General features: G+C 31.8%; 1 protein-coding gene across 1 annotated transcript; it reads left to right on the top strand.

The window, feature by feature from the left end:
* The first annotated feature begins 6,547 nt into the window (after positions 1–6,547).
* LOC134714689 (methyltransferase-like protein 25B) lies at positions 6,548–14,834 on the top strand. Its single transcript, XM_063576166.1, has 10 exons — positions 6,548–6,680; positions 8,278–8,393; positions 8,863–9,148; positions 9,666–9,826; positions 10,611–10,644; positions 11,566–11,963; positions 12,523–12,647; positions 13,223–13,355; positions 14,086–14,273; positions 14,666–14,834. Exons 1-10 carry the CDS (start codon positions 6,570–6,572, stop codon positions 14,740–14,742), a joined length of 1,629 nt encoding a protein of 542 aa, XP_063432236.1. The 5' UTR covers positions 6,548–6,569; the 3' UTR covers positions 14,743–14,834.
* Positions 14,835–21,213: the final 6,379 nt, after the last annotated feature.

The following is a 21,213-nucleotide window of genomic DNA, read 5'->3' as shown; positions in this document are numbered from 1 at the left end:
TAACCGTTATGTCTATTGTAACTAAAATAAATCACATATCCCTCTAGCATTTACTTATTGTAACATTCATGATTGGTAATAAGAAAATAGTTTTTTCCTTCAAATAATTTTGAAATTCTCTGCCGCAACTAGAGACTACTACGGGTGTTTAGAACTATTCAGATTTCTTGATGATTTTTGTTGTGGTAAAACTACTTTCAAAACGCGTTTGTTTTTCTGTGTTGGTGTAATACTATGATTGGAAAGGGCCATACTCTTTACTTATAGTATATTTTTGTTGCTGTGATGTGCAAGTACCCGGCCACGGCCGATCTATGTTTTTTATATGTATTTCTATTTGTATCCATCTGATGATTTAAGCCTTTTTGAATTGATTTTATAGTTCGTTCTTATGCTGTACTGCAACGTTACACCACTGTCCCATGTTAGGTTAGGGTATAGATCCCGCTAACATGTTTCACCACGCCACATTATGTATGTATGTGCCTGTCCCAAGTATTAACGGAGCCTGTAATTCAGAGGTTGTCGTTAATTTGTTGCTGTGTATGTATTTCTTTTTCTCTTTGCCAATGTGACAACTCTCTCCACAAGAGACCAAATGACACAGAAATTAACAATTATAGGTCACCGTACGACCTTCAACAATGAGGAAAGCCCATACCGCATAATCCGCTTTAAAAGGTCCCGAAATGACAATGTAAATCAAATCAAACGAGAAAACTAACGGCTTAATTTAGTTCAGAAAATGAACAAAAAACAAATATGTAACACATAAACAAACGACAACCACGGAATTACAGGTTCCTGATTAGGGACAGGCACATATACACAGAACTATATTATAGCAACTATTCCATTGAACTTGAAATAATGGTACCTAGACAAACCGAAAGTGAAGTCGATTTGAAACTAAACTTTCATAAAAAAACAAATTACTTCAATTTTCTCTATGGGAACATATGAGTCTTTTGTATCATCATGCATACAGCACACGTCTATGGAGTATATATCTCCAAGTTATAAGAATATACCTTAGATTTCGTCTCCAAGCATGCTTTTCTTAATAAAGAGTTGTTGCTTACAATGAAGCTACTTAACCTAGGGTTCTTCTTAGTAAAGTTGAAATCACCTTTATAAACTGACGCCAACATTATTTAGTTGACCAATAGTTTGTGAAACATCACCGAATGCGACTTTGTACTAGTCAATCGATCTGTTGTTGTATTTTATTTACTTTGCTGATTGAAAAGAGTTACGATGGATCTGAATGTTTATCACTTTGCTATTTTGTTTAGCGTGGTGTGTGTGTTCTCTTTGAACTATTAAATCATCAACATAAACATGTACCAAACAATTAAGTGTTGTATATGTATTATTTCAAAGAGAACAAGGTTTGCAAGCTTGTCTTGGTCGCTCAAGTTAATTCTGAACTGTACTATGGAAGTAGATTCATAAAAATGATCAGTGTCACAAATACTAAACTTATACCATTCAGATCATCCTGTGTTTTTAACCTAAATAAGCTATAAAATATTGCTAAGACTCGTCCACCTACGAGATGATTAACTGGTGTGTTAAGAAGTTGATATATGGCCTTCTTCAAGTATGGTATAAATCATACCTGCAGCCAAGGACGTATATCTTTGTTATTGTTTTGGTTTCTTGTTGGGTTTTTTTTTTGGGGGGGGGGGGGGGCTTATAGTTTTTTTTTAAATTAACCCTGTAGCTTAACAGTTTGTAATATATGCATGCATTCTTCAAACACCTTTTTCCGATATTGAATTTTGAACGCAAAATATAAAAAGAGGTATTATAGCTAGGTTAATTGTTCAAAATAGTCCAACACAAACAAACTGACAAAATGTGAATATATAAAATATGATAAATGTTTGATTAAAAAAAGAAAAGCCAGGGGCATGTTGACCGAAAGCGTCCTATGCACTATCCTGAGACATATCGCAGGAGACGATTTAAGATAGACTGTCCAAAGACATGCATGAGCATGTACATAGAAGACCTAGGATGTACTTATCGCTATCTTTTAAAATGCTGGTGTGGAAGTAAATTGCAGAATAAAAATTCATAAATTAAGATAAAAATTTTAGTTCTTTGTGTACAATTTGGAAATTAGTATGGCGTTCATTATCACTGAACTAGTATATATTTGTTTAGGGGCCAGCTGAAGGACGCCTCCGGGTGCGGGAATTTCTCGCTACATTGAAGACCTGTTGGTGACCTTCTGCTGTTGTTTTTTTATTTGGTCGGGTTGTTGTCTCTTTGACACATTCCCCATTTCCATTCTCAATTTTATTTTTATACATGTGTATATATAATAATCATATTTTTAAATGATGACGAATAATGTAAGTATTAGCAGTATTATATTTATAGGTTTCATAACGAGTGAGAATTAGATATCGCTTGATATCAACTCGAGTTATTTAATTTCAATATAATAATAAACGAGCCTGTGGCGAGTTTGTTATTACTATTTAAATTAAATAAAGAGAGTTGATATCAAACGATATCTAATTCTCCCGAGTTGTGAAACCTATTTCTCTTATGGTAAACATGCTTTTTGTGCTTAATAAAAAAAATCCGCGAAACGTCGACCCAGTCGCTTGAACATAACTGCATTGTGACGTCATATGTCCTGTTCGTCGTCAATCTTCAACATAAGACTTTTTGAAACATTTTGTACGCTTCAGAATGTAATAATATTTGAATAAGAATATATAATAAGGTGAAAAGTGTGCGCATTTTCTATATTATTGAAGAAATCGCTTATCTCCGTTGCAATGGAGGAAATGTACATCATTGTGACCTTTAACTGTCAACAATGACCTAAAGAATAGCCAATGAAAATGCCGCAATATCGTTTCAGGAGGTTTCGTTGGCCAATCAAATTAACGCATTTTTCGTATCACTTTTTCGTATCACACTCCGGACAGTGTGATACGAGAATTATCTATTCATTCGAGAAATAGATAACAGGCCCCAACCATAAGAGAAAATGATTTAAAAAGTAGTAATATCATGATTTTACATTATTTTAAAATTATAGGAAACAGCAAAAATACAGCAAATTTTTTTTCACTTTTCAAGAGTCCAATAGGCAAATCTCGTGAATATTATAAATACTAATATGTTAAACTATTTCTGTATTGCCACGAATGAATGTGAACAAAAGGAGGAATCCTACCTATTCAGATGCACAACAACAAACTCTCTTGATAAAGAGAAAAAGTCTAAATGATATAAAGAGAAAAAGTATAAATGATATAAAGAGAAAAAGTATAGAAAAAGTATAAATGATTGTTTTCATTAGTTGTTATTGGTTTTGATCTAGCTGTCAGTAAATGCGAGTTCTCTTAGATCTGTGGTAAGTGGGTTTTTTCAGGGTTGGGTTTTTTTTTTTGGGGGGGGGGGGGGGGGGGGTGAACAAATATGCGTCCACGTCCACTATGTTTTTTTGTGAGATGTGTTTCTCATGATATGTATCCATCTGATGAAATATGCCTTTTACAACTATTTGTATAGTTTGTTCTTATGTTGTTTTGTTACACAACTGTACCATGTTAGGAGAGTGCTCATCGGCATTTTTAATCCTGACACATTCTTTATATATGTTCCAAGTCAGGAGCCTGTAGATCAGTGGTTGTCGCTGGTTCATGTTTGTAATATTTATTTTTTCTGAAACTGTTTTGTGATGAATAAGGCCGTTAGTTTTCTCATTTGAATTGTTTTATAGTTGTATAGCCCACCATGTAGTACGGATACCCACAATAATATACTCTCAGTACCATACATTTCTCGAATGTGACTATATTTTAATTTTGACATTACTTTAAAATCGTGAACTCTTAAATTATTCTTCGTTTTGTCAAGTGTTTTTCGCTGATAACCCGCGTTCACTCGGATTTAGAATGCCCGAGATCATGCAGTAAACAATTTTTGTAATGAAAATTCTCTAGAATAAGTAGTTATTTTTTTCTTAATTATAGTTTCTGTGTATTGATCCAGTACTCTCTTGAACTGCGACTACTCATTAGCAGATGGGGGTCCAAGGATTTGATTCCCCTTTTTAGTTCACCTGGCCCAAAGGGCCAAGTAAGCTTTTCCAATCCCTTTGCGTCCGTCGTCTGTCGTCGTCCGTCGTCGTTAACTTTTACAAAAATCTTCTCCTCTGAAACTACTGGGCCAAATTTAACCAAACTTGGCCACAATCATCATTGTGGTATCTAGTTGAAAAAATGTGTGGCGTGACCCGGTCAACCAACCAAGATGGCCGCCACGGCTAAAAATAGAACATAGGGGTAAAATGCAGTTTTTGGGTTATAACTCTAAAACCAAAGCATTCAAGGGGTAAAATTGTTTATCAGGTCAAGATCTATCTGCCCTGAAATTTTCAGATGAACCGGCCAATCCGTTGTTGGGCTGCTGCTCCTCAATTGGTAATTTTAAGGAAATTTTGCTGTTTTTGGTTATTATCTTGAATATTATTATAGAAAGAGATAAACTGTTAACAGCAATAATGTTCAGCAAAGTAAGATCTACAAATAAGTCAAATTGACCGAAATGGTCAGTTGATCCCCTTAGGAGTTATTGCCCTTTATAGTCAATTTTTAACAATTTTTCGTACTTCTAAGTAATCTTTTACAAAAATCTTCTCCTCTGAAACTGTGTGGCCAAATCAAACCAAACTTGGCCACAATCATCATTTGGGTATATAGTTTTAAAAATGTTTGGCGTGACCTGGTCAACCAACCAAGATGGCCGCCACGGCTAAAAATAGAATATAGGGGTAAAATTCAGTTTTTGGCTTATAACTCAAAAACCAAAGCATTTAAAGCAAATTTGACATGATGTAAAATTGTTTAACAGGTCAAGAGCTATCTGCCTTGAAAATTTTAGATGAATCGGAAAACCCTTTGTTGGGTTGCTGCCCCTGAATTGGTAATTTTAAGGAAATTTTGCTGTTTTTGGTTATTATCTTGAATATTATTATAGATAGAGATAAACTGTAAACAGCAATAATGTTCAGCAAAGTAAGATCTACAAATTAGTCGAAGTGACCGAAATGGTCAGTTGACCCCTTTAGGGGTTATTGCCCTTTATAGTCAATTTTTAACCATTTTTCGTAAATCTTAGTAATTTTTTACAAAAATCTTCTCCTCTGAAACAACTTGGCCAAATAAAACCAAACTTAACCACAATCATCATTGGGGTATTAAGTATAAAAGTGTGTGGCGTGACCCGGCCAACCAACCAAGATGGCCGCAACAGCTAAAAAAAGAACATAGGGGTAAGATGCAGTTTTTGGCTTATAACTCAAAAACCAAAGCATTTAGAGCAAATCTGACATGCAGTAAAATTGATTATCAGGTCAAGAGCTATCTGCCCTGAAATTTTCAGATGAATCGGACAACCTGTTGTTGGGTTGCTGCCCTGAATTGGTAATTTTAAGGAAATTTTGTTGTTTTTGGTTATTATCTTGAATATTATTATAGAAAGAGATAAACTGTAAACAACAATGATGTTCAGCAAAGTAAGATTAACAAATAAGTCAACATGACTGTAATGGTCAGTTGACCCCTTTAGGAGTTATTGCCCTTTATAGTCAATTTTTAATCATTTTTCGTACTTCTTAGTAATCTTTTACAAAAATCGTCTACTCTGAAACTACGTGGCCAAATCAAACCAAACTTGGCCACAATCTTCATTTGGGTATATAGTTTTAAAAATATGTGGCGTGACCTGGTCAACCAATCAAGATGACCGCCACGGCTAAAAATAGAATATAGGGGTAAAATTCAGTTTTTGACTTATAACTCAAAAACCAAAGCGTTTAGAGCAAATTTGACATGATGTAAATTTGTTTAACAGGTCAAAATTTACCTGCCTTGAAATTTACTTTATTCTGAAGCAATACAGCTTATAGAATATACAATTTTACAATAGTTTTTTAATGCATCAGTGAAATATATATTATAGATAGAGATAAACTGTAAAAAACAATAAATGTCGGCAAAGTAAGATCTACAAATAAGTCAAGTGACAGAAATTGTCAGTTGGTCCCTCTATGAGTTATTACCCTTTATAGTCAACTTTTAACAATTTTTTTTTAAATCTTAGTAATCTTTTACAAAAATCTTCTCCTCTGAACTACTGGGCCAAGTTAATTATAGATAGAGATAATTGTAAGCAGAAAGAATGTTAAATTAAAATGTACAAACGCATTATATACTTATTTTATATTTATATTTATGTCACGAAACGTTTCTTGGTGTTTAGAAGAATTTGATTCTAACCTGAAACTAAAATAGGCATACAATTCGAGACCTTCCTTTAAAATTTGGATGTCCTATTTAAATGTATTGGAACTTGCCGTACGTATACCCTCAACTTGTGAATTTTACGTTGAGTCAGACAAGGTTTTTGAAAAGCAAACAGTTGGTGCGCATATGTTAAAGATATATGAAAACCTCCGAAAGACACCAAATGTAATCTTGGCTCTTCTGTATAGAGATAAAAGAACAATATTTTCTCTAGGGTTTTCATGCATTGATATGGAGTTTGTTTGCTGCAACAATAATTCTGTTGAAAGTCTTCAAAGTTTTCACACGAATGCTATAAACTTCATAGCACTCTACAAAACAGTTGTCGATGCCTATGTTTCTGTAATTATCTTCCTAGTGTAACCATATTTTGACCCCCCCTTTTTGTAACAGATGTTTTCATGAATATATGAGTATTTCAATGCAATTTCTTTTATCTTTCACTTGTAGGTACTTAGGGATGGATGGCATGCCAAATCAGTTAACAAATGATTTGTGTATTGAAAATTCTTTACAATATAAAGTAGGGGGTCTAAGTAGATCATAGCAGAGGGTAAATAGTACATGTCTCTGATAGTCTAGCTGCGGAACCGTAGCTCTTAGGTCCTTATATTATTTTTTGACTATTTGCAGACCATCCGCAAATAGTCAAAAAATAACATAAGGACCGAAGTGCTACGGTTCCGCAGCTACTGACATGACTGATAGTACCAAGTATTTATTTACTACACAAATCCTTGATAGTACTAAATACTGAATTATTGTTAATTATGTACATGAACCACCCCCAAAACAATGTAAATAATTGAAAAAAAGGATTCTAAAACAGGGATTTTCAAAGAAAAAAAGGGGGACGGCTAAAACTATTCATCTTGTCCCCAAGTTATAAGTTGCCAAGTACTTTTGGTTTCAGTTAATCTTTCTGTAAATGCTAGCTAATATGACACATCAAGGAGTATGACAACTCTGCCATACTGTCAATAAGTAAATTTATACTTTTATTTAAAATAGAATCACTATGATGGGGTAGAGATTCCCTTTTATATAAAACAAATTACTTTGGACAAGGCACTATATAAAACAAGTTACTTTGGACAAAGCACTATATAAAACAAGTTACTTTGGACAAAGCACTTCATTTGCAAATTTATGCAGACCGATGTAAAGGATAATTTTTAGTATGCAAAATATGATATTTAATCTTTAAAAAAATGGCACAAACTCTATAATAAATTTGTCTGACAGTTTAAGATGACTTATAGACAATCTGAGTAACTTACATGTATTGGCAGACTAGATAAATTTTAAAATAATTATGCAATTAAATTAGAACTAAACATGATCGAAAAGCGTATAATAAATTGTGAACTCAACGACAAAAAATAAAACAGATTCAGCTTCAACTTCATTTTTTGAGGGCTTAAATATAATAAATTGATAACATCTAAGTACTAAAATGTTGTAAATTAGGAATCACATTGAACAAATTAATTTAATTTTATTAATATTTTTTTATGCAAATTTGCTTTCATGTACTTTTACATTGTAAAGGATACTGAAATATATCATTTAATCATTAAACAGTCCTAACTGTCTTTCAATACTTTGTCTTGGTTGACAATATTGTTTCCCAGTTGATGTTATACATGACCCCAGTTTAATACAATGTTTTGAAAAGTAATTTATTTAATAAAAAATGTATTTAAACAATTATTTTCATGGATATGGTATCATACCAATTTTTGGATTGAAGAAAACTTTCCTTATTATGGATATTTGATTTTGTGGTTTTGAATAGATGTCTGAAAACAACATTTCAGATTTTTTTTCATTTTTTTACCATTCAAATTCGTTGTCAGATGCGTATCCTTATTCCAAATTGCATAAACCAGTAACTATTGGAGAAGTGGATACAAAAAAATGTTAATCTATTTTTCAGAATTTTTTTGTTGAAGACCATTGGAAGAAACTACCAAGTTCATGGAAAGATATCTTGTGTTGTATGGAAACAGATGAATTGTCAGATCTTTTATCAGTTACTTCTAAGCATTGCAGGTAAAAACACAAACATTAGATGTTCAAAAATTCCTTTAGAATGAGGTTGAAATTATCAGTATGATTCAGCAGGAAGGCCATCATAAGTCGAGAAATATGTTTTCCATTCTCTAAATTTATATTGCCTCAATGCAACCAAATGTTATGAAACTTATACACAATACATATAACCACAAAACACAGATCAACTGTGAATATTGGCGGTGTCACTTTTACCTATCTAGAGTTACATGTATGCCTCTTTACAAATGGCAAAAATGCTGAATATTTTGTTTCAATTCTCTAAATTAAATTTGCCTCAACCAAATATTATAAATCTTATGAGTCTTGTTCAGTACAAAATATGCCTTTAACAACAAAACACAGATCCAAATTAAATTTCAGTATTATCTGTGTCCCATGGACACATTTCCCATTTATATTATTTTACAGAATTGTATTTTAATATCAATTCTTCTTTATTTTCCAGAAAAGTATTACCTCTCAGCCTTCTTAGCTTCAAATCCTGTACACAAGCATACTCATTAGGTCGCTCACCTGTCAATCTAGACAAAATAAAGCAAACATTCAAAGATAATGGTAGATGTGATGTCATGGAATCAGGTCAGAATATTCCAGTACCAGTTCAGTTGGAGGTACCAGATTCTATGAAGTCTAAACACAGTGTCCAGGATGGACAGTATCTCCAAATGAATCAATGTTTTCGTAAACATATCAAACCAAAGAAACAACATGAAATTCTCCAGCTGGGAAAGGTAAAAATGTTTGAATTAGTTCAGAGTAATGATTTGCTTAAACTTTGATTTATCTTTTTCTATTTAAATATTTTTTGGCTTTTTCAATGTCATAATCATAAAAGAATAATTAACATGTAATGTTATCATTTGTGGTAACATTGGAAACGTGACAAATAGCATGATATATGAGTGTAATGCACATGCATTCCTCATGTTTCCATTGCAACCTTAGTTTATTTTGCTATACATGTAGATTAAATACTAGTGTAAATAACTGTGTAAAAAACTTCTTATATCTAAAGATAGATAAGACAAAACAAATAGGATGCTTATTTAAACCTAATTTAACAGATATTTTTTTTTAATGAACAGTTTTGTGGTTTTGAAAAAGCCATCATTGATTTACCACCTTTTCTGTAATAATAGTAAATTATCTTTTGTTCTCCATTCACCCATTTTCTAATGTAGTACAATACTTCTGATTATCTTCTAATGTCATTCAGATAATACAATTAAACATTATTTTGATTTCAAGCTGATTTCTCTTCTAAGTCAAGCATCTGGTAGTAAACATGTTGTAGATGTTGGAGCAGGTCAAGGTCACCTGTCACGAATATTGACCTTTGGTCACAGTCTGAAGGTCACAACAGTAGAAGCATCAGGATGTCATGCTTCAAAGGCTGCAAAATTTGACAAGTAAGCTTTCTTATTGATAGAAAAGATAAAATAGCTTGTGCATATAAATTTATTATACTTTTTTGAATATGCAACAAACATTTTGGTTTGTTAAATTTTGTCTTGAAAACAAATTTCCAACATGAAAGCAAAAATACTGTTTTACTTTAAAAAAAAATTAGAATTTATAAAAAACACTTTCAATTTTATAATATAATGTTTTTTTTCTTTTCTATTTTAAGTTTATGTGGCTGTTTCATGATCATGATAACCATCATAGAACTATTTATTATAATGTTTGGTCTCTATAGGGTAATTGAAGAAAAAGTTTATATTGGTGTTAAATACTTACATGCCAAGTTTGTTTGTTGAATGCATCAAGACTAGACAGATGCAAAGAATGGTTTCTTATTTGAATTTTTCTTAAATTGGTAATTTATTTTTTATGGCCCCTCCTGCAGCAGAGATGGCATTAAATGTACCTTGCAATTGCCTCTCTTATTACCTATGTGTCCTGAAATTTTCTAACTATAGTTTGCTTCAACAAAATGTTATGAAACTTATACTTTTTGTAGAATAGCTATATAGATCTCAAGCATCTTTAACTACAAAAATAGACATCAGTCATAGCTCCTTATGGAGAATTATCTCATTGGCAATCATACCACATCTTCTTTTTTTATAATCAAGTCATACATATACCATATAAGAGTGCCTTGTCTAAATATCATGTATAATTGTATGTATAATGGAAGATTCCAATTAGATTGAAGCATTGTTACCCTGTATTTCCTTTATTTTCTAGGGATATGTCTTATACTATTAGGTCTCATTTAAAGGTATGTAAATTTATGTATACTTACATGATCTTTCGTTTTATACGTAAAATTGGAATTTTAAAATATTTTTGTATTCAGCTTCACAGAGATTTTATTGGCCTCCAAAAAAGTGTCTTTTTATCCCCAGTTTTAAATTATTTATCCCATATAACATATGTCCCCCTCTTCAGACATGCATCATATTTGGTTGTTTCTTTGTAGGAAGTCTATTTATGCATATGAGATCATATATGAAATGAAAATATTGAAATTATATCCACACCACTCATCTTTAATAATTTGAGAAACCTTTCTTACTTAACAAGAACCACTAGGGATATGTATGAGCACTCTCAAACATGTTTAACCCCATTACATACTAAATTTGCATAAAGAAAAAAAAATATCTTTTCAAAACTTAATTGTTAAACCAAAGGTTCCAAATTTGCTTTTACCTTTTTTGCATTTAAGGTGGTACCTAACACTACAGGGAGATAACTCTGTAAAGTCAGCTGAACGTTTTAATTACGTTGTGTTGTAAAAGGAATATTAAGCTTCTCAATGATCAAAATTGATGTTTGTCAAACTGCTATATAACCAGTGTAATTTTTCTGACAAAACGATTGGTTCAAAATTTTTCATTTTTTTATATTTTTGTTAAAGGGTCAAAGTAAGTACTTTGATAAAATTTTATGAAAATTAAACGAGCCAAAGTAATTTTAGTCCAAGTGTTGGGTACCACCTTAAATAAGAATTTAGATTGATTGATTGCTTGTTGGTTGCTTAATGTCCAGTGGCAAATATATCATGCATGTTCAAGATGATAAGAATTTAGAAAGTCTTGAGATATTAAAAGTTTAAAAGGTTTCCTGTCAATAAAGTACTGGAAGGAAACCTCAGAATCTCATAATAATCTAGTGATGACTTCTTGTGTTATTGCAGAGAAAGTTGAAAGAAAGCAAGACGATAGACACTACTGATGAAAGATGTGCTGTTGACAACATTTCTCTACCTAATCATGTGACTTGTATGATCCAACCAAATACCACACCAGGCGATTTCCTTCAAGTCATCAACTCTGAGACCAGTATTTCAAATGATGATAATCTGTGTCAGTGCCCAAATCATGGCCCAGATGATTCTCTTTTCCGACAGCAAACATGTATAAAATGTAATAAGAAAAGAGAGATTTCACATTTGGACAAAAGGTTGCTATTGACAGGGTTACATGCCTGTGGAGACTTAACTCCTACTATCTTAAGAGTATATGCCAGATGTGATGATATCCGAGGAGTGGCATCAGTTGGATGTTGTTATATGAAAATGTCCACAAAAGAAAGGTATAACTAAAAAATAACATTTACTCTTTTTTAACATTTACTTATTTGAATTGAATCTAATAGTTTTCAAATTTACTTGAGACAACTTTACATTTGCAGTGATGATTTTTATGTCCTATTTATGGGCATTATGTTTTCTGGGCTGTGCTTCTGTCCGTCTGTTCGTCCGTCTGTTTGTTCGTACGTCTTCGTCTCGCTTCAGGTTAAAGTTTTGGTTAAAGTTTTTATTCGAGGTAGTTTTTGATGAAGTTGAAGTCCAATCAACTTGAAAGTTAGTACACATGTTCCCTATGATATAATCTTTCTAATTTAAAGCCAAATTAGATATTTTCCCCCATTTTCACAGTCCACTGAACATACAAAAAGATAGTGCGGATGGGACATCCGTGTACTGGGGACACATTCTTGTTTTCAAATTTGTTACTACCATGTTAGATGTTTTATATGTTCATTGAGAAACAGTCCTTCAAATGGTTTATTTTGTCTTGAAAGATTTTTTTTACAGTTTGAATAGCTAATGTTTTACTTCTAACTAAATCATGATGTATATTTTTTGTAGTGCCAGTGAAGATGTAGGTTATCCTATGAGCATATTTGTATCAGAATTACCAGATCATCAGCTGACCTATGAAGCAAGAGAAATGGCCTGTCATTCTTTAGATGTCTACAGACAGAGGTTGTTAGGTATGTTGTCCAAGATAAAATTATTTTTCTAGATTTTTAAAATTATCGTTATGAATTCCAAGAAATTACTTCTTAGGTTGGTTTAGAGAGGTGGGGTATGTTTTAAAGTTTCTAAAATACACATTAAGCCTTTCAACCAGAGAAATAGAAAATGTTCTATCCATGATCTAGGCTTGTTTATAATTTTTTGCTTTTTTTCATAGGTACTTTATATTGTAAAAATTATCAGCCTATTGCTAGTTACATGCAAAGATTTCTAAAATTTTGCTTCTCTAACCACAAATTAATTGGTAGCATTGAAATTAAATTGATCAGAGTACTGTGTTAAAGTTATAAAATATAAAAATTAAAAAAATTGAGAATGGAAATGGGGAATGTGTGAAAGAGACAACAACCCAACCAAAGAGTAGTAAACAGCCAAAGGCCACCAATGGGTCTTCCAATGAGAAACCAATTACACTTAACTCAATGTTAAATACTTCTTGTAACTATTTAGAAAAATATGTTTTTTTTTATTTAGCATTATTTTAGTTATCTAGAAACCAACATAATGTAAGCTCTGTGTCTGTTTTCAGATAATCCACCTAATTTAAAGTTGCACTGTTATAGAGCTTTGCTTCAGGAACTAGTTCTTCATAAAAGACCTGACTTTGTGTTTGGTGCTACTAAGCTTACCATAAAGAAAGCAGAACAAATAGGATTTGAAAGGTAAGAATTTGATTGATAAGCTAGCCTACAATAATGAAAGAAATGTCTCAACCACTAAACCTGACATTGATAATAAGGTTTTGAGTTTTTAAGGGGGATCGTGGGTCTAAATCTTTTAATTTAATATAGGATTTCTCTATATTTTTCTATAAGTGAACTTTATCTTATACTTAATAGATTATTGAAATAAAAAAATATGCCTTCAAAAGAAGCATACTTTGTTGTTAATGTCCTTTTTTTCTGTTGATCTAATAGAAATAGCGGTTATATTGATATAAAAAAGAACTAAATTACAGAAATCGCTTAATTTTTACAATTATTTAGTTGATGTACAGCTTCTTCGAAATCAACAATAAAAAAAAAATATAGGTCACCGATGAGTTTTAAAAGCTATTTCAATTTTAATGTAAAAAAATGGCATTTTTGCACCAAAGGGAGATAATTTGGAGCTTTTTCAAGGCCATCTACATATTAAGTCACATGGGGCCAACAGGAATTGATTTTTTGGAATGACTTTTGCACCATATGATAAAGTAACAACTACTTAAGGTAATAAATAAAATTTGTAATGAAAAATTAATGTTTAATTTTTTTCTGAAAATCTTATACCTGCAAGCCTCCTTAAGTAGCTTAGATCATGTAAATATCATTGATATGTTGAGAATATTTAATTGGTTTATGATAAATCATAGAATAATCTTCATAAATAATATACCATTTAATATTTCAGATATGCCAAAATTGCATTAGATAAGCTTGGATTAGACAGTGAAATTGATTCAGACATATTAAAAACACTGCTTTGTAAATTATCAAACTGGAAAGATGTGGTAGCTTTTTATACAATTAGATTGGCTCTAGCACCTGTGGTAGAAACTGTTATTCTGTTGGATAGGATGTTTTACCTCAAAGAACAAGGTTGGTAGATTGGCATTAGTTGTGTGGTTCACATTTCAATTTCATCTTTCCTCAAACAAATTGATCTTACATGATTCAAAATGTTAATTTGTGGTAAGACAGTAATCATATGTGGATCTAGTCTAATATTTTGGTTTGCCCAAACCCTACCCAAGGTTAAGACAGTGGGTATGTAGGTAGGCATTTTCTTTTTTTCTTTTTTTTTCCTAAAGAAATTGAAGTATCAGTTGTTAATTAGTCTTCATACCTATCTGAGTAAAAAAAAATCTTCAAATCAGGACAACAAAAGAATTTGAGTAGGCAGCTTTTTTCTGGGTAGGTAGGGTTTGGGCAAACAAACCTATTTTTTTTATGGCCCAACATGCTTATATTTATATTATCTTTTATTTCAGGTATTTCTAGCTATTTGATTCCAGTATTTGATCCAAGTCTTTCACCAAGGAATTTCGCATTGGTAGCTTACAAGTGACATATACATTTTATATGATAAAAGTAAAAATGTAACGAGAAAGACAGGATTCTTTGGATATTATTTATAATAAAAGATAAGATTTTAGGAAAGTGGATTGATATTTTAACTCAGTTACAGATAAAATCTATATTTATATATATATAAACAAAGAAAAAGAAATATTGACAGTACAATTCAAACCTCCCCTGGCCTGCCTCATCTATATATAAAAAAAGGATGTAGAAACAACAAAGAAAAAACAAATGGTCTAAATAACATGAATTAGAACCTGCATAGTGTTATGCATATACAGGTACAAGCCACGAAGTGTACACACCATAAGGACATGTTTGTTTAAAGTTTGTATGCGTTTAAAATTTATCAATCTTTATAAATTTTAATACTAATTGATGAACAAAGCTTTTTATAATTTGCAGAATATCTGATAATTTGAAATTGTAAGAAATATGGATGAAAATTCCAAGATACAATTTTTTTTGAAAATTTGTATTGGTATTATTTATTATTTATTGTTCAGAAATACTGATGCCCAATAGTAAGTTTGTGGATAACCAATGAGACATGCAGCATCCCCACAATAACATAAGCAAAAGGGCATCTTACATAAAGTCAACAATATGACATTATAACATAATAAAACTACTGATAATGTTCCTGTCTTTGAACATGCAAGATGAATATGTGGCAAGTTTTATTTTGTTTCTGAGATGTCAACCTTTAACAATGAACTAGATAACAGCTACATATTTATCAACTAAAAAATACAAAATACAAACAAAAGAATGATAAAGAGTATGTTATGTATTGTATAAAATTTTAAGAATGCTGGCAGGTACTGAAAGACAAAGTTCATAGTTTTTAAAATATTTACCTTATGATTTGAAATCATGCTTTCGGCAAGCTTCTTTTTGTGGCTGCATGTCATAGATTTTATACAGCAACATCATAATAAGTACAAGAAGACACACTCTGGATAAATTTAGAGAACAAAGCTATACAGTAGTCTATGGATGCTTACCTTCTACATCATTTCGTCTCGGCTGGAGGAGATTTTTATCATTGACAATCATGTCACATCTGCTATTTGATATTAACATACTTTCAATTGAGAAAAACAAGGAAACATTTATGTCTTACTTCCAACTAAAAATAAGAAAATTCATCTGTATCCAAAAAAATAGTACCACACTCAGGGTTAAAACAATAATAGTATAGACATCAGAGTTACTGTGAGTAATGTCCCTTGCTAACTCCATGATTTGCTTAGAAAAATTTCATAAACAATTTGTACCAAAAAGCAAATAGAAGTAGCATTACCATATAATATAGTTAAGATTAAGAGAAATTTCATTAAATTATGATTTGGTGTTCAGGACAAGTCGATACAAATGTGTACTAAAGTGTGCAGATATAAGAAATTCCGTAGCCATGCATGTCATCCTGTAGTATACCCTAAAAATCATTCTGATAAAGGAATGAAATTAGAAGTGCAGAAGTACAGGATGTGCATGATTCAGGAGCAGTTGGTAATACAAAAGTGGGACAGAAGTAAAAACTAACTTACTGATGGACAACAGACTATCTTAAGAAAAAAGGGGGAGAATATAATAACATTAATCCAAGTCTTCAAGTTAAGCCATAAAAGAAACAAGTAAAGGACTTTGTGAATAACGTTACTATAAATTGTAAGATGTGAAATACCACATTTCATAAAACTTCCTGCAGGTGAAATCATGCTTCCATGTTGGCCTCAGCTGTTTTGTGTTCTTTGGTTAGGTTTTTGTCTCTTTGACACATTCCCTATTTCCATTCTCAATTTGATCCCACAAAAATGCAATAATGAGAACTTGTCTATCTGCAGGTTTATACTTTATTTAAATGGATTACCACTTGCTACATTTTCGATTTAGGATATTCTTTTTTATATGTGCATAAACTGAAATGATTAACAAGCTGTAACCTTTACATCTGAAAATTTGAATGTCTTCAAAACTATTGTGAAAAACCCATAGACTGTAGCTTTGTATTCATTGAAAAAAGATGAGTTTACCCAATAATTATATATAAATAAGCCTTGAGTTGGAATTGTTACATGACTGGTCATTCATTTTAAAATTTGATTGTGGCAAATATTTCATGTATATATAGTGTAAAAACATATTGAACATTAAAGTAGTTCACTGCAAATTTGTCTGACCGTAAGAAAGACTGGAAAGAGGCTCCCGAATGTTGGATTAAGACAGAAATGTTGCCATGCAACAGGCCATATATAACCTGGATGTGGGTTGTTACTATTTCAGACTGCCGCAACAAATATTTGCAGGTCCATGTAGCATAACTTCTTCAGCTTGCAATTCACTGTTGTGATAGTTGAAAATGGTTTAATGTTGTGAGAGTGTATAAATCCTCTTTTATCCCTCAAACATCTTTAAAATTTAAGCACATCAGAGTTTACAGTTCGTTTTTGATGGCGAACATTAACCGTTTAAGAGTTTTGATTTGTGTTGCGTTATCTATAGTCTCTTAGACTAATTTACTTTTATTTCTTTATCTCACACATGTCTTCGTTTTTGGTGTAAAGGTTGCATGAAATGCAATCAAAACCGTACTTGCCACTGGCTTGATTCTTATATAAATCAGTTCTCCTCACTGTCATTGGCAGCAATTATATTTAGCGATGTGAGTACGATAATACGAGAAATAAGACGAGTGTCACATGTGGAGAAGTATCTGCTTACCCCTCCGGAACATCTGAGATCATCCCCATTCTGTGGAGTTCAAGTAGTTCAGTCTTTCTGTGTTGTGTTTTGTATACTGTAGTTCGTCTTCTTGTCGTTTTTGTTTGTCAGCTTGTCATCGTGGACTATGAGTTTGGATATCCTTTGAATCTTAATTCCACCTCTTTTTTACATCTTTATTAAGATATAATCATTCTCCATGTCAAGCAAATTGAAAGTATTAGTTATATATGCGTAGATATTAAAGGTACAGAATGCAGGATATGCGTGTGTAAAACGATACTTGTCAAGAAAAGCATTGTATTTCATTAAGTTGTCCATAGTGTACGAAACTATCCGTTGTAAAGATAATTTAAACTACAAATATGGACAAAGGAAGATAACATCAAGTTGTTGCCTAAATAAGTTCATGGCGTAATACAATACAATGTTTATTTTAGCCTGAGTTCATAACTGATTCTTTCTTGTCGTTCTAGCTCGCTTGCTCATTTTTTCCCTGTTAATATCGACTATAAATCTGACCATTATGATTCCTTTGAAATCTTATCTCTTTCATTCACAATATAAATTACTCAAAAAATATTTCATTTTGCACTTTCGTTTTTTTTCTTCTGTACTATATAACTAATTGCATTTTTGTCAAGTTCCATTTAAACTTTATGAGAAGCAAAATGAGGCAAAAGTTGCATAAAAGACAATCAAAATCCGTAAGTCAAAAATAAACCGACAACACCATATGGCAAAAATTGAAAAGTAAAACAAAAATCTACACATCTAAAGGCAAAGAAACACAAAAAAACGAGTTGTCACTGGTGCTATGGAAAAGTAAGCAGCTTCTCTTTCGCCCTCAAGGTGGCAGGAAAATTGGTATTGCAAAGAAGACTAAGGACTGGATTGCGGCTACACCTTGAAAGTAAACCATATCATTAGTCATCAGTCACGCAAATATTCCATAACGACCAAACAACAAACCACATTGCATGACGTTAGTAAAACTTTCGAAGGGATGTGTTGACTTCAATTTAACCAATAGGAACCCTTTGCTCAATCGTTTTCGTGGTGGCAGAAACTGAACTATTGTGATAGGAAACCCAGTTTAAGCTGTCGAATATTCGTATCATCTGGGATTTTTCCTCCATATGAAGGTGCTACTGGAATTATTGCTTAAGGAAAATGATGAGTTTACAATTGGAAATAAACCCATCATATGTAGCCTTAAAATTTTGTATGCGCGTTCCGTTTGCAAAACACTCAGCAGTGACACTCGAATAAAAAAAGTAAAACTGAGGGCCAAACAAGATAAGAAGAGTTTTAGACGAAAAGCTTTAAGGTCCCAAAATTTCAAAAGGCTTTGCCAAACTCCGTTGATGTAATCTATTCATGGGGCAGATAATTCTCAGTATTTCGAAAAATTTAAAGTAATTTGTAAACATATAAGTTATAAATTATGACCATATCAATTCATGTCAACACATAACTGACTTTACTGGATTGGTGATACCTTTGGGGAGGAAACCTCCACCAACAAGGACATCGATCAAGTTAAAAATTGAAATATTCTTTTTTGTTCTAAAGTTTAAATGTTCTAAGCCGAACTTTATTGTTGATTCCTAGATGTAATTCAGACAATAAGATAGTTAAATGATGGTGTGACTGTCCTTGATTTCAAGTCAGTCGACGGAATGTATACGTTGACATTGTCACAAATTTAAATTGTCAAGTCGAACATAGGAAACAAAATTCTATAAACTTTCAATAATCCGGGATACATATATATTATATATATATCGTTGATTATCATCCATTTTGATAGATAATGATGATCAAATGGTTTCATACCTGTATAGGAAATTATAAGATATAATCATAGTATCGCATGCCTCTCCTCTTTAATGTTATTACATCTTAGCCGTTAGTGGCCTTTTAATTCAAAACGATACCATTTCTTAAGATGTTTAGCCAAAATCCAATTTAAATGAATGTTATTTCAAAATTATAATAAACAGATTGGACCACGGAGCTTTTTCAAGCAGTGCAAATTTTTTTGAAGATTATAGTCATTATACGTCGATAAAACACTTTCGTGGTGATAGAATGAATCTTAATTGGATTTCGAAATAAAACACGAAACGCCGGAAACCTCTTATTTTAAATGTGCTTCTAATAAATTGAAATAAAAATGTGTGGCACTTCACCGCACTGCACTCACATTTTTGCTACAAAACAGAGGCAATTTAACATTTTTAACCGTTTTGAATCCGAGCATCACTGATGAGTCTTTTGTAGACAAAACGCCATCCTGGTGTCTGATGAGTTTATTTACCGTAGGCTGTTCCTTCCTTTATAAAAAAAAAAAAAGGACTCAATGAGCCATCTCTCAAGTAAAGAGTTTTTATCAGTCTAAATAGTGACTAGGCATACGATACAGTTACAGGGGAGGTAAGTGACGTTGCTAACGTAAAATGTTATTTTCGCGACGTCAAACTGTGACTTATCGGGAAAAGATGCATTAATCGACTGATTTTTATCATTCAAACTCATTTAATTTGAAAACGAGTTCATAGACCCCTATTTTTAAAAACGGCAATTTGTTTCATTTCGCAGAGATTATGTGACCCCAATTTTATAAAACTGTTAATAGAGGATTTTTTTTTATTTTGATAAACATGCAACCAAAATGACGTGTTTTCCTAAATTCATGAACATTTGATAAATGTGAGTTATTTATTAAGGATACTAACAAAATACAGAAATTAACGATTATTTAACCAAAAACCATTTGTGTTTATCTTTTTATAACAAAAAAGTAATGTCGTTCTTTCGAAAAAGAAATTACGGCCACAAATCTGAATTTTGAGCAAATATACAAAATTTCGACCTCTTTTTACTCAAAAAGTAGCACATGAAGGTATATGTTTTTATTACATATTTGATTTAATCAGGTAACAAATAGCCTATATGCAAATTTTCGTGAACTTGTAAATACAGGATCAAAACTGTATCGTATGCCCTTAATTGACTCAGACAAAAAAAAACAATAACCCTATTGAAGTCAAATGATTGTTCTAAAGTCAAAATTGACATCAAGATATGTAGCCTAACTAGTCATGAGTCCGTTAAAGTTATAAGAAACCTCAAATTAAAAAAAAAGCATATGTTTTTTATAACTCAATGGATACTTTTCATTATAAAAATTATGTACGATATTTTTTTCTGAAGAATATTCTTTAATTTGTTCAAATTAAGAAGAAATTTACCTTATTTTAATTGTTTCCGACATATTTTCCGTATGTAAATTGACCTCCGTCAGTCCGTGTGACCCATCTCGTAAAAATCCGGTGATCGCAAATGACGCATAGATGTCACCTTAAAATAAACTATTATCTGATTGTACATATAAAACACGTGCTCAATATCCATACTTTTTTGTTGATTGTTGACAAACAGGTGACAATCGTTAAACTTCGGCTTCAAAACACGAACTTAAATTATACCTGCCATATTTTCACAACAACACTGTCTGACCGATTGAAAAAAATGACGATTATACGAGATTTATGCCAAAAAAAGGATAAAGACTATTGTGTAAGTTTAGAATGATGTTTGTATGCATTGGTTCAATTATTTGAATAACATTTTTTTCCACCGGTCACTCGTTTATTATGACTTTAAACGCACAATTCGCACGTTGTTGTGCTCTTGTATTTTAATTTGAGATTTGGTATATAGA

The sequence above is a fragment of the Mytilus trossulus genome, chromosome 4 (genome assembly GCF_036588685.1).
Source record: "Mytilus trossulus isolate FHL-02 chromosome 4, PNRI_Mtr1.1.1.hap1, whole genome shotgun sequence".
Lineage (NCBI taxonomy): Eukaryota > Metazoa > Mollusca > Bivalvia > Mytilida > Mytilidae > Mytilus > Mytilus trossulus.
This window is presented reverse-complemented; position numbering and strand designations above follow the sequence as displayed.

Bases quoted from the DNA above. Each gene is read 5' to 3' on its own strand.
- LOC134714689 (XM_063576166.1), top strand. From the start codon at position 6,570: ATGGAGTTTGTTTGCTGCAACAATAATTCTGTTGAAAGTCTTCAAAGT. The intron at 9,149-9,665 runs GTAAAAATGTTT...TTTGATTTCAAG, and splicing joins AAATTCTCCAGCTGGGAAAG to CTGATTTCTCTTCTAAGTCA. The intron at 9,827-10,610 runs GTAAGCTTTCTT...TTTATTTTCTAG, and splicing joins AAGGCTGCAAAATTTGACAA to GGATATGTCTTATACTATTA.